The sequence below is a fragment of the Macrotis lagotis genome, chromosome X (assembly GCF_037893015.1).
Source record: "Macrotis lagotis isolate mMagLag1 chromosome X, bilby.v1.9.chrom.fasta, whole genome shotgun sequence".
Taxonomy (NCBI): domain Eukaryota; kingdom Metazoa; phylum Chordata; class Mammalia; order Peramelemorphia; family Peramelidae; genus Macrotis; species Macrotis lagotis.
In genome coordinates, this window is record NC_133666.1 from 425,647,073 (window position 1) to 425,662,076 (window position 15,004).

Genomic DNA, 15,004 nt, shown 5'->3' on the forward strand with positions numbered 1-15,004 from the left:
TAAAGACTGACAAATTGCTTTCTGTGGAGGGGTGGGAGGAGGGAAATAAGATTGGGGGAAAATTGTAAAACTCTAAATAAAATCTAATAAAACAAAAAAAATAAAGTCACTACACAAATTTAAACTGAACTTTCTCAATCACTGAATTTCTAAATTACATTAATCTTGGAACATGGACAAAAAAACGAATTTATTTATGCTCTTAAATGGCCCTCTGATTTTAATGATTTGGATGTTTCTTCTCATGACTCAAACTGCCAAAGCCAATCCTATGGACTTCCTTGTTATATCCTCCCATAAGTGTACCATGGGATGCAACATGCTGGAGATTTCTATGACTTTTTCCTGATTTCCCAGCAATAGCAGTGAAGCATTCGATTAGTCCATTGGTCACTCTTCACTTTTGTTGGACATGTAGTTAGCCCAGCTTCTCTTCCTATCTTCCATTTCCTTGAAGCTATATTTTATTCCTATTCTTCCAAATTCCACAATAGTCATAGATTGCAGCCTGCTTACACCTACAAGTCTCTCTTTTGCCTTCTGTTGCATTCATTTTCCACTTAAGATTATTGTATTGCATACCTTTCAACCAACCATTGAATACTGATATTACAATGATGAACATCTGAGGTTTTTTTAGAAGCTTGGAGAAGTCCATCCAACATAATCCCTCTTCCTGTTCTGTAATTATATACATAAAAAATGTCAAAATCTAATAATAGTTTTTAGCATATTCATCATTTCAATGGTCTAGAGAAATCTCTGATATGGAAACTCCCTCTACCAATACAGGTTGATATCCTCTTTGAAATGTATGATCTTAAGGAGCTTCCAAAGGACCTGACAGGCTAAGTGACTTGCCCAGCAAGTTGTACAGCAACATATGTATTAGGCAAGACTTGATTCTTGGTCTTCCTGACTCCAATGTCAGTTCTTTATGCTGTATTAACTCAATTTCTTAGAGATAAAGTTCCTTAGCTTTTGAAATAATTTATAATAATTAGAATGAATTATTTATCTCTGCCAATAACAACATTTCAGTTCAATATTTTGGGAGGAGGAAAAATTGTTCTGCATCTCACAGCTAATCTAATAGTTTGCAGATTTTGATCTGTATGGGAATTTCAGAAGCTATCTAGGCTACCTCCTTCATTCACAGAGAAGGAAAATGAATTTTAGAGGGGGATAACACAGGAAGTTTAAAGTTACTTGCTGAGTGGCTTACAGGGTAAAGTTACATCAGGGGAAGATTGGAGACTATGTATCCTGATTCTTTTGGCAGTGTTTGATCTGATATGATAATTGTACTAGGTTAAATGGTTTATAAAAATCAAATAAGACTATATTGAAGGCTATGCTGGGGTAAGCATATGCTGGGTTTGATTTCTTCCTCCCATTATACAGCTATGTATATAATTATGTGCAAGTAATTTAACCTCTTATTGTTCCAGACAACTCTCTAAAATTTTAAATTATAAAGTAATTCCTTAAGTTTATGGGTAGAAGAAGTTTGTACACTGGGAGTTTCCTATATAAGTGAAATTATAGGTCTAGGCCCTATCATAACTAGAAAAAAGTTTTTATTATTCTATTTTAGATTAGGGGATAAAATTGCAGTGTTAGAATATAGTAAGCATCTAATATGAGTTCATTAATTTATTCAAGTGTTAAATACAAAAATTGAAAAATGAATTATGGAATTCAAAAATAATTTATGGACTTTTTCATAAATATAACATGAATTCATGTGTGTTCCTCTCACATTTTTTAGGAAAGTATTCTTTTTTATGCTTGGCCATATTTTATGTCATCTGTTGTCCTATGTGATCCAAGAATAGAGAATTACTGGTCAGCTCTATAAATGGAAGGGTAGATGAAACTGAATCAAGGCCATCTTTTTGTTCCCCAAGCAGTCAACTATTACTATTATAATATAATTAAAATGTTTTCTAGGTCAATTTTTACTTCAACTAGAAATAAGTGGACTAGGGACAAAAGTTAGGTAGATTTAGAGATCATGATATGACCAGACCTGAAATGCATTACTTATTGATGAATCACTGTCAACCTGGCAGGAAACCTCTAGTGAATTGCCTCAGGGCTCTATTTTTGTCTCCATTTTGTTTAACATTTTTTAGAATGACCTACATATAGCAAACTTATCATATTGATTGCAGACCTGGAACTGGGAAGAATAGCTTATAAAATGAATCAGGATATCCTATCCTCCTACCCTCAAAAAAAAAAAAAAAGAAAAACTCAATAGGATAGAATGTAGGCTGAAGATAAACAGTTAAAATAGTTTAATTTGAAGAAATAATAATTCCCTTAACTAAAAAATTAAAATCACAAAAAAACCATGTGGCCCTTGACCTAAAAATCAGTAAAACAAATACAGTATGGGAAAAATTAGGACAATAAGAAGATTTTGAAGGGGACAAGACTTAAACCCTAAACATTAGGCCCTGGTGTTAAAAAAAAAATTAACAGAATTTTATTGATTAAAGTAAAAAATGTTCTATCCTAATAAGCTCACACTTGGAATGTGGACAACATTTTAAAGATAACATTTTAAGAAATACACTGACAAACAAGATGTACTCCAGAGGGCAACCAGATTGATAAGAGCATTACATATCCAGGTCATACAAGGATTGATCAAATGGTATTCTGGCCCAAATAAGAGAATATTTTGGTGGAAACAGTAGTTGTTTTCAAATATTTTAAGGGGTCTAATGAACAAGAGGAATTACATTTATTTTACTTGACCCAAGGGGAGAACTAAGAACAATTTTGTAGAAATTATATTTCAACTATCTTTAAGTACAAATTATAAATCTTAAAATTAAAGTCCCAAAAATGTATTGAATTACTCCTGAGGTAATGAGTTCCCAGTGAATGGATGCCTTCAAGGTGAAGGTTAATGTTGTATTAAACATATGGTTGACAGATTTCAGAATTGTTATGAGTTGGACTAAATGACCTGTGATATCCTTTCAATTCCAGAATTTTATGGACAATATTTCAGTGCTGAAGTACTTTATCCCTGCCTTGTAAAGCACAACAATACCAAAATGATATCACTATATGCTCTGGAGAAAAATTCTAGAAATTTGTGTGTGTAAGTTACTTGATTTGATTCACAGAGCATTTTGAGAACAAAGGTAGAAGAAAGAAGGAGAAATGCAGAGAATGAGAGGAGCAGTTATATTCTTTTTTTAGAATCAGATCATATTGTGGGGTTATAGTGTCCAAACCCCCAACTTTATCTTCTCCCTCCAACCTTGACTATAGAAAGACCACCAATTCCATAGACTCCTGTGGCCCTTGTGCAGTGAACTGAGTCCAGTGTGAATGTGACACTTCCCTCAGAGATGTTCCCTGTTCCCCAAGGTTAAAGGGAAAAAAAGAGAAGGTACTGATAAGCTGGCCTCTCTCCTGAGTCTTAAATAGCAAGCTTTTCCTTTCCCCTGTAGTCAGAAAACTATGGGCTACTGTGTTTCCTATACAATGATCAGATTTTTCGCATTGACTGTTCTCTTTGCTTTCTTTCTTTCTTTCTTTTTGGTTCTCCTTTGCTCTCTGTCATACATAAAAACTAGTTTTGTGTTTTAATCTTGCTTATATGATTATTTCAGGTGTAGATGCTAGTCCAGAATAAACATAATAGATATTTTAGAATGGTTTTCCATGAAGATCAGGTTCAGACCAGAGACTCAAAAGTTAAATATTGAATGAACTGCCCCTGAAAATTCATGAACCTCGTGTAGTAGCCTGTGGATACCTTCTAAAATTTTCCAAGGTAATAAGTGGGATGAATAAGTGAGGAGAAGGAAAAAAAAGAATAAAGGAATCTATGTAATTTTTCCTATTGTATGTATGAGATTTGTACATACTAACACACTTGCAAACTCTATAGCCAAGGAAACAGATTAACAGATTGTGCTGCATGGATTTTCTTTGGTTTCTCTGTATTTGGAATTCCATAAGGTACTTCAAGTAGATATTTGACCTATCTCCCTGGTAGTATGTGTAAAATTCTAGACAGTAGCACCATATACTACAATAGAAACAATTACAATTCATATTTTAAAAATTTCAGATTTACAGAGCATTTACTTCAGAACAACCATGTAAGGTAGGAAATTTAAAAAAAATTCAAATAGCATTTGTTATAGAGGGGAAAACTGAGGTTTTTAATAGAGATGTCATTTGTCCCAGGTCATACACAGGTACTCTATTAATTTTCTATATTTGACATTTTGGTCAATTTATAATCAAATAGAGCTAAAGTTCTAGGAAGCAATCTTTATTCCACATATTTCTTCTACAATGCTTTTTTTCTTTTAAAAAGATCACAGATTGTCTAAGAGATACTAGCAATTTTTAAAAAAAGGAACAATAATAAATTAAGGTATGGCTAAATATGCTGTGATATATGAATGTGATGGAATATTACTGTGACATAAGAAATAATAAGCTGGTTGATACCAGGTCTCTCTGAAATGAAAAATGAAGTGAGTAGAACCAGGTATGTTTACACAGTACTATGTATTTAAAAAATATATATGTTTGAGGAAGAAGAATGACATTGTAGATAATGATCTGGGTTAAGTCTCACTTCTGACATACAGACTATGTGATTCTGGCAAGTTCCTTGACCTCTCAGTGATCTTTAAAATCATAAATTAGAGAGAAAGTGCCAATCTGTATTGGCAGAGTCAATTTCCTCATCAAGGAGTTCCCTAAATTGAAAAATAAATGACAGGTTCTATCCCTATGAATTTTTAAAAATTTTTTAAAATGTATTTTTTATTTTTGTACAAATGATGTTTATTAATACATTACTAAAATATTTTTGTTTAAGAGTAAACATAGGGGCGGCTAGGTGGGGCAGTGGATAGAGTACTGGCCTTGGAGTCAGGAGTACCTGAGTTCAAATCTGGTCTCAGACACTTAATAATTACCTAGCCATGTGGCCTTGGGCAAACTACTTAACCCCATTGCCTTGGAAAATCCAAAAAAAAAAAAAAAAGAGTAAACATAATAACCCCTCCCCTCAAAAAAAATATAGACTCTCATGAGAAATAAAGTAAAAGAAAGAGAATAAAAATGTGTTTAAGTCTGTGTTCTGATACCATCAGTTCTATCTAGGGTGAATCACATGCTTTATGATAAGTCCATCACAAAAGTTACTTCCATATTTTTCCTCTGTTGCAGTTGTTGATTGTGATTCCCTTCATCCATGCTTCCCCACTACCATACATTATATTTTCTCTCTCCTTTCACTCTACCCCTCATCTAAAATGTGCTGTAGGGTAGCTGAGTGGCACAGCAGACTGATCACTGGCCCTATGGCCAAGAGGCCCCGGGCCCACATACCACCCCTGAGATCTAGCAACCATCTGGCCCCGTGGTCCCAGACAGACCACCCAATCCCAACCCCTTGCAAGAAGTAAAAAAGAAAATGTGTTATATCTGACTATTTTCTCCTACAATCTACCCTCTCCTGTATCACCCACATCCTCCCCCTTCCCCCTTCCCCCTTCTCTCCTTTTTACTCTAGATGTCTATACCCTATTGAGTGTGCATGTTGTTTCCTATCTGAGCCATTTCTGATGAGAGTGAACATTCCCTTATTCCCCCTGGCCTTCTCCCCTTCCATATCATTGCAATAGCTCATTGCTATATATATATATATATATATGTGTATGCATATATGTGTGTGTCTTTTATATGACATATCTTAACCTATTCCACCTCTCCTTTCTCTTACTCCCAGTACATTTCCCTTTTAGCCATTGACTCCATTTTTACATTATATCTTCAAATTCAACTTTCTCCTGTGCTTCATCTATAAAAGCTCCTTCTGCCTACACTATTAAATGAGAAGTTTTATTTAAATATTATCAGTATCATTTTTCTATGAATACATGCATTTCATTATCATTAAGTCCCTCATATTTTACCCTTCTCCTCCACTCTCTATGCTTCACCTGAGTCCTGAATTTGAAGGTCAAACTTTCTGCTCAGCTCTGGTCATTTTAACAAGAACATTTGAAATTCCCCTGGTTCACTGAAAGTTCATCTTTTCCCTTGGAAGAGGATGTTCAGTTTTCCTGGGTAGTTGATTCTCGATTGCATTCCAAGCTCTTTTGCCTTCCAGAATATTATATTCCTAGCCCTATGAGCCCTTAATGTGGTTGCTGCTGAGTCCTGTGTGATCCTGACTACAGCTCCACAGTATTTGAATTGTGTTCTTCTGGATGTTTGTAATATTTTCTTTTTGACTTTGTAGTTCTGGAACTTGGCTATAATAGTCCCAGGGGTTGTTTTTGTTTTTGGATCTCTTTCTGGTGGAGATTGGTGGATTCTCTCAATTTCTATTTTGCCCTCTGCTTCTAGGATATCAGGGCAATTTTCCTGTAGGAATTCTTTACAAATGAGGTCAAGGCTCTTTTCCTGATCATGACTTTCAGGTATCCCAATAATTTTAAAAATTATTTCCTGAATCTATTTTCCAGATCAGTTGTTTTTTCAATGAGATGTTTCACATTTTCTTCTATTTATCATTCTTTTGGTGTTGAAGCATTGTGTCTTGACTTCTTGTAAAGTCATCAGCTTCCTTTAGCTCCATTCTACATCTGAAGGGTTTGTTTTCATCAGAGAGCTTTCTTATCTCCTTTTCCATCTTGCCAATTCTACTTTCTTAAAGCATTCTTCTCCTCAATAACTTAATAATCTATTTGACCTAAGCTGGTTTTTAACATGCTATTTTCTTCAGCATTTTTTTGCATCTCCTTGACTAAGCTGCTGACTTCTTTTTCATGTTTTCCCTGCATCTCTCTCATTTCTTTTCTCAATTTTTCTTCTATCTCCCTTACTTGATTTTCAGAATTGTTTTTGAGCTCTATCGTAGACTAAGCCCAACTTCCATTTTACTTGGAGTTTTTAGATGTAGTAGTTTGTACTTCCTCATCTTCAGATTGAGTATTTTGATCCTTCTTGGGATCACAAAGTATTCCTCAATGGTGTTCGTCTGTTTTCTCTATTTACTCATTTCCCCAGCCTGTGCCTAGTTTTGGGGTGCTTCCTGAGTTTTTGAGTATTATTGGGACCCCCCACCAAGGATCTCAATGTGTAAAGCTCTGACCTGATCTGTGAATGACCACAAGCATACCCCATGAGGCCCTGTTCTATGGGGGGCCTAGACTGTGATCAGGATCTGAATGTGGTCAGAGTCCCTGAGTCCTGTTCCAGGTACAGAGGACAGACCTTTGAAGTCTCCCTCTCCTACTTTCAGTGGGCTGAGCACTCAGGGTTCAGTTGCCTGGAGGCTCCTGTTTACTGGCTCCACATCTGCTTCTGTTTCCTGGATCTGGGATGCCATGTGCTGAGTGTCCTGAGGGCCTGGGCTTCCGGATGCCCCTCGCAGAGGTCCCCTTGCTGATCCTCCAACTTGTGTCTGGTACTCCCTGGGGTGCAGGTCAGGAAGCTACTTCTGCTGTGGGAGCTGTGACTCCCAGGTGCCCTGGGGCTCTTGGCTGGAGGCTGAAGTTCCTTCACTCTGATGGGGCCACCACTCTAACCCCCGGAGCAGAGTTTTCCCACTATTATCCAGGTTACCTTGGTCTGGAGAATTGCCTCACTGGATCTTTCTGTGAGTTCTGTCTCTCAAACAATTTAATTAGAGTCATAATTTTAAGATTTTTGAAACATTATGGAGAGAACATCTAGCAGAGGTTTTTCTCCTGTTGCCATCTTGTTTCTGCCCCCCCCCATTAGTTTTTGAGAAACAGAAAAGGAGAGACAGAGCTAGAAACATGGGAACCAAAATGAACAAAAGAATAATGAAGGAAGGAAAGATGCTGATGGATATCTCAGGTTAAATTGAGTAAAATCCAGTGTAGGATTTACACATTTTAGTGGTTTTTTTCTTTCTTATCATCTTGAGATGGCACAATGGATAGGCAACAGTAACTTGGAATCAATAAGGCAGAAGTTCTGAAGCACTTATTAGCTATTATGACCTTGATCAAGTCATTTAACCTGCCTGAAGTTCAGTTTGTTCATTTGTAAAATGATGATGATAATAAAATCTCCTACCTTACAAAATTAGTGTGAGGGTTAAATGAGTTAAATGTCTAAAACATTTTTCAAGCCTTTAAAAACTATATAAATTACATCATCATCATTATCATCTTATATTTACTTGAATGTAAAGACATCTTAGTACATGTTCATTTTTATTTTGTTTTCCTACAGCTTCATTCTGCTTTCTTATTTTGGAAAACTGAGGCAAAATAATTTTGTAAAAATAGTTTGGGGGAAGCTAGGTGGTGCAGTGGATAAAGCACCAGCCCTGGACTCAGGAGTACCTGGGTTCAAATCCAGTCTCAGACACTTAATAATTACCTAGCCATGTAGCCTTGGGCAAGCCACTTAACCCCATTGCCTTGGAAAAAAAAACCTAAGGAAAAAAGTTTGGAATTATATGAAATAAAGGGACTAAAATTTCTTTATACTTTTGTCCACAGACCTTGAATTACAGGCATATACCCAAAATCTTCATTTTTGTCATAGAAAATAACTAGAAAGGAGAAAAACTCCATATTTGACATAGTTGCTAGGAAAACTAGAAATCAGACTGGAAACACAAAATGTAAATATGACCTAAATACTATGAGTCATGCTATTAAAAGGGTTACAAAAAACTAGATGAGATAACTTCTACAGATATAGGTATGAAGGCTAGGACAAGAATATTATCAAGAATAAGAAAAATTCAGATAAAAATCCTCTAAAGTTTTACCCAACAGCCAAAAGTTGGCAAAGATAGAATAATGTTCAGTGCTGGAGGGTTTATGGAAAGTTGAGCACATTACTAGTAAAATTGAAATGTTATCCTACTCTTCTGGAATGAATTTAGAATTTCCAAAAAGAAAATTATTTTAAAGCCATTCACTTAGTCTCAGAGATTATGCTGTTAGATATTTGTCCCAAGCTTATCAATGAAAAATAGAAAAGTTCTCTAAACACCAAGATATTTAGAGCAAAACTTTTCATATTTGCAAATAACTGCAAACAAGGTAGATATCCAGTTCCTTGGGGAATGACTTAACAGGTTGAGGTACATGAATGTAATGAAATGATGAATACAAAGAAGGTTAAAAGATTTATATGAAATGATGCAAAGTCAGTGGAACTAGAAAAACAGTAATTATAAAAATATAGATTAAAGTAAGAATGACAACAAAATAATAGCAATTTGGATTCTATGGAGTTATTAACCAAACCTGATCCTAAGGAAGCACTACCAAAAAATTCCTCTACTTCCCTTCTTTTCAGAAGTGGAGGGGCAGGACAACAAGATATTACATATAATGTTAGACTTGGTTACTATATTGGTTTAGTTTTATAGAACTTTTTTCCTCCTTTTTATTATGTGTTACAAGGGATATTCTGTAGGAAGATGAGAAGAGAAGGGGAGCTTCATTGAAAAATATAGAAATATGAAAATAATATATCAATAAATTTTATTTTTGAGGAGAAAAAGAGTTTTAATAAAAAAAACAGGTACCTAATGTCACGATGGCTAAACAAATTGAAGCCCATTAATATAGTAGAGCATTATTACTCCATCATAAATAATAACTATAAATTGTACAAAAAAACTGGGTAAGATATATGAATGACAAGATGTGAAGTAAACAGAATTTGAGAAAGCCAAATAGAAGGAAACTTATATGCTGCATAATTATAGTGACCTAATTTGGAGGGGTTCAGAGAAGAGAAATGTATTTCCCCCTTTTCTCTTTTAAAGATGTGACTATAAGTATGAAACAATGCATTTGTTGTCTGACACATTGGATGTTTTAGCTGAATCGTTTTAAAAAATATTTTTCACACAGGAAGGTAAGAAGGCTAGGGGTATGGCAGGAAATGAATGTTAAAAATGGAAATTTTAAAAATAAAACATGAAAAATATAGCATTTTCCCTCTTGATTCTAAATTATAGATCACAAATTATCATAGGATTTCATTATATTCATGATTTTTCTAATTATAGCTGAATCATTGTTAGGCCACCATTTTTAATGACTATTTTTGTTGTACTCAATTGGCAAAATACACAGTGATGAAGATAAAAATCCATAATAATTTTATCATCAGCAATGAATATTTATTGTTCAACTACTGCATATTGGAAGATTGACTTTAAAATTAGTCACTTCTCTGTTGATCATTCTTTTATTTAAAAAATATTTTCTAAAAGGCAAGTAGGTTTCCAATGATACACACACACACACACACACACACACACACACACACACACACACACACACACACACTCACTCATATGCAAACATATACATACAGTTGTTTTCCTTTAGCTTATACTGTACCTGCCCTCTTTCAAAACTGGAATTTAACCCTGAATGCCTGAGTTTTCTTTGACAGGAGTCTCCATTTTCCCCAAATATTGTGATAAAGATATCCACATCAGTTCCTGATGCTGGCTGTATCCCTGTGTGGATACTAACTAAGTAAAGCACATCTGTAAACAAAGCAAAACAAAACAAAGGAAAATTTCATGAAAAAGCACAGTCAGAAGTAACTCACAGTACAGGTGAGTCAATCTATGGAAAAGATAGAATCCCCACTCCTTTACCCTTAAGGACCATCACCTTTTCCAACCCTTATGGAGATAGACTTAAGACTTGAGGATAGTAGTGTTCCCCAGCCCTCCAATAATATCTGCTTTTCAACTACCCCCAATTGAATGGATAACTCCAAGAGCCCCGGGTGTGGCAGCATTGCCCAGGCTACCAGTTTGCTTCTTAGCTCAGCCATCACAGCTGTCGTCAGAAAAGAAAGCTTCTATGAGTAAAGAACTGGCCATCACCACCAATTGCCAATCAGGTGCCACTCACAGGGTAGAGGAAGGTGGAGTCCCTGAGGGGGTACAGAAGTAGCCAGGTGGACTTAGTCACTTGAATGACATCTCCCCTCAGATCCTGATGAAGAAAGCTAAGGATCCTGAAACCAAGAGACTTTGGAATGGCAATATTTCCAATATAGTTCTCTTTGTCATCCTGTGAAGGAACCTTGTGCATATGCAGCCTGGCAACAGCTCCTGCAGTTACCACAACTGCATCTATCAAAGACCCAGAACAAAACGTTCTTATTGTTAACAGTCTTTGATAATATCAAATGGACAGTATAAGAAAATGATATGAGTTACTCATTGGAAATGAAATTCAGGAAGACATTCAAGTGTTATCATTTGTTTTGCCATTGCACTTAAGCCCAGGGGACTTTCTATCTGAATAGCAGCTGAGACTTTCCATACGCATTATTTCCTTCCTTAAGAATATGAACTGCTTGAGAACAGGGATTGGCTTACTTTTTTCTTTGTATCCCCAGTGATTCCAGTGATCAGTGTGATGTTATATAAAAGAAAATGTTTTAATCTTCAAATAAATGGTGATTATAAATACTATATTAGAAATTACAACCATAGACCTTGGATAGTTTGGTATTGATTGAAAAGTACTGGATTTGGAATAAGAAGAACTATATTTGAAATATGGTTCTCTGACTTAATGACATTGGACAAGTCACCACTTCTCTGGGACTCTTTTTCCTTAAAGTTAAGGAGTTGAACTAGATTTACTGAATATCAATTGCACTCATTGTACTTGAAGTGATAATGAACAGTATCTGTAATTTTTTCAGTCAAGACATATCATCTTTCAGTCAAATATGATGTAAGGTGCCATCTTATCTTCCTCCTTTGAGAAATGCCAGAAAGAATAATAGATGAGTTCTCATTTTCAGATATTACACAAATTTCACATTTTAGATCCATTGCTCATACTCCAATTTCCATTCAGAGGGAGGGAAAAAAGTTACTATCTAAGTAACTTCTTTTTCTATTAATTATAGTTTTTAAATCTAGTTAGTGCTTCCTCATCTACTATGGAATTTTATGAACAAGGAGAGAAAGAACCACAATGGGAGATTCCTATGACTGTTGCAAATCAGAAGCACTGGGTATTTATCTCTCAGTGAGATAATTGCTGCCACTACCAATTAATGTGGTCTGGGGAAGTGGTTCAACTCTCCCCTTCAATATGCATTAGCATTTACCAGTGGTAGCAATAATTACCATCTATGATGATGTCTAGATGATAGCATTATTGTTATGTAAAACATGTTCCTTTGTGCAGCAAGGACTGTATTAACTGTAGAAAAAAAGAGTTATGAAACTTTTCACCTTCAAATTTCATTAAACCTTATGGATGTGAAGCAGAAAAGATGCTAAGGGTCTTTCTCCAATCCTTTTGACATATCTTGGTGATAAATATTGTCAAAAATATATATCTATATGGAATTAATCAGAATTAGCATAAAAATTAGCTTCTCCATTTCTACAACACATCCATAAACACTCCCTCCCTCATTATATATATATATATATATATATATATATATATATATACATATATATGTATATGTATATATATCAATGTACATGTGTATATAGATGGAAGATTTTGAGATATAGCTAGGTAAACAGCTGGAAAGACTACTAGGCCTGGAGTCAGGAAGACTCAAGTTCAAATTTGACCTCAGATACTTTTTAAAATGTATAACCCTAGTTAAGTCATTTAACTTTTATTTGCCTGAGTTTTCTCATCCTTAAAATAGGAATAATAATTATACCTACATCCCAGGATTGTTACAAGGATTAAATGAATTATTTGAAAAGTACTTTGCAAAACTTAAAATATTATATGAATACCAACTGTTATTTGTGTCAGCATTTTCCCAGATTCAGATCCTTCTTCCATTTTCATTTAAATTTAAACTATAAAACAAAGTGACCATTTAAAAGATCTTATGTTAAAATAATTCCACCACAATGGAGAATAAAATACCAAACACAGATCCCTCCACATATAAAATGAATAAATGAAGCTACTTGTCCAAGAGAGTAAATTGATAGGCATGTTACTAGACACAGTAGAAATTTAGGATTGAAGGTCCTGGATTCAAATCCCATCTCTGATACTCACTATTTGTGTGACTTGGGACAAGTCAATGTATTTTAATTAGTCTGAATTTTGCCATTTCTGAAATGAAGGGGCTGGACAAGATTGCCTTAAAAGTCTCTTCCAGTTCTCCATCTTAAATGTTATAATTTTTAGCCCTAATTTCATTAGTTGGAGTAAGACTAAAGCACATCAAAATTCCTTGGGACTGAGAGAGTTCTCCAAAATTAGATTCTCTTTAATGTGAAATGACCTAATGAAACATTTCAAAAAAAAAAAAAACATTTGGAGGGTTGTTTCTTATTTTAGCAGAGATACCTCTTAGGGGTTCCTTTTCTGGCCTGACTGCCGCTAGCTCTGTCACGCTTTCTGATCCATCTTCATCAAAGAGCCACCGATCTGCCACATAAAAGGCCAGCTCTTCCTTCGTATCCATATCTTTGAGCCGGAGCTTCGGGCAACAGAAAAGAATTCAGGTCTTATAAATTAATTCCTTTCTATTCAGTGGGCAAAGATTTTGGTCATTCAAATATCTACAGCATTGAAACTATCACTGTTTTCGATATGGAATAAAAAGTTAAGAAAAGTTGATACAGACATTTGATTTTATCTGCTTGTATAATACCAAATTATTTGCTATAATGGCTGAATCAATTCACCCCTTCATGAACACTGATTTAGCAAATTTTTAGTTCCATACTCCAGCAGTTCTAATAGTATTGTATGTGGAATTCTAGAGGTTCCTGAGATTTCTTTGAGGTTAAATTAATTTTCATAAAAATACTAAAATTCTATTTGCACATTAAAACACTTTTCTATTTTCCAATTATATATCTGTGTGAGATTGAATTTTCTTCATATAAAATTCAGCCAAAGTATTTCAACAGATTAAATGAAAAAGCGGATATGAAAGCTGGACTGTCTTCTATAAGCCAAACATTAAGGAGATTTGAAAAACATGTAAATTTTGCATTGAAAAATTATTCCAATTTTCATTATTTTTCATAAAACCATACTATTTATATCAACCTTAATTTAAAAAGTTTTTATTGAAATCATAGATGATAATAATAATAATAATAATAATAATAATAATAATAACAATAAACCTATGTAGTAGCTTGACTTTGATTACTAAAGCATTTGTTAAACCATGGAGGGGCCACATAAAATCATATTATAGGCCATATGGGCAGCATTTTCAACAGCCCAGATTTTTATTAATATGTATTAGGTTTAGGAGCTAGGTGGTATAGTGGATAAAGCACTGGCCCAGAGTCAGGAGGACCTGAGTTCAAATATGACCTCAGACACTTAATAATTACCTAGTCGTGTGACCTTGGGCAAGTCACTTAACCCCCCCCATTGCCTTAATAAAAAACATATAATAGATTTGTTACTGTTATTTTAATTAACATTATTTTTAAATTTTGTTTTGATTTCTAAATTAATATATATAATCCACTTAGATAATACTATTATGGCTACTCAATACTTTTAAGAGTATAAAAGGGTATTGAAATAAAATAGTTTTAGAACTTCCTCCTCATAACCCAACAATGAGTTTCCTTATCTTTTTAACTTCTTCCTTACTTTAACAGGGATATGATAATACTTTATGGTTACTAAGATTCATTAGTATTCTTTCACTATTTAAAAAAAAAAAAACCTTTGAATTACCAGCACCTAGCACAGTGTCTTCTACTCAGGTAATTAATAAATGTTTATTGAATTAAAATTCTTATCACTGATTAATATGATTTTGAGAATTTTTCAGATAGCTATTGATTATTGTTTTATTCATCCTTTAATCATTTGTCCACTAGGGAAAGGTGTTTATTCTTATATTTATTTCAATTACCTTTTACACAGAAAGGATTATGTTAAAAATGTTTAATGCAAGATTTTTCCAAATTATATCACATCTCCCAGTCTACCTCCATAGA

General features: G+C 34.3%; 1 protein-coding gene across 4 annotated transcripts in view; it reads right to left on the reverse strand.

The window, feature by feature from the left end:
* LOC141497715 (lipoxygenase homology domain-containing protein 1-like) overlaps positions 1-15,004 on the reverse strand; it is a 710,463-nt gene that overhangs the window by 126,330 nt on the left and 569,129 nt on the right. For all 4 annotated transcript variants that reach the window (XM_074200482.1, XM_074200484.1, XM_074200481.1 and 1 more), the window contains 2 exons: positions 13,377-13,509; positions 10,407-10,558 (listed from right to left, as the gene is read on the reverse strand). In XM_074200482.1, the coding sequence (XP_074056583.1) occupies positions 10,407-10,558; positions 13,377-13,509 (285 nt within the window). The remainder of the gene's footprint in view (positions 1-10,406; positions 10,559-13,376; positions 13,510-15,004) is intronic.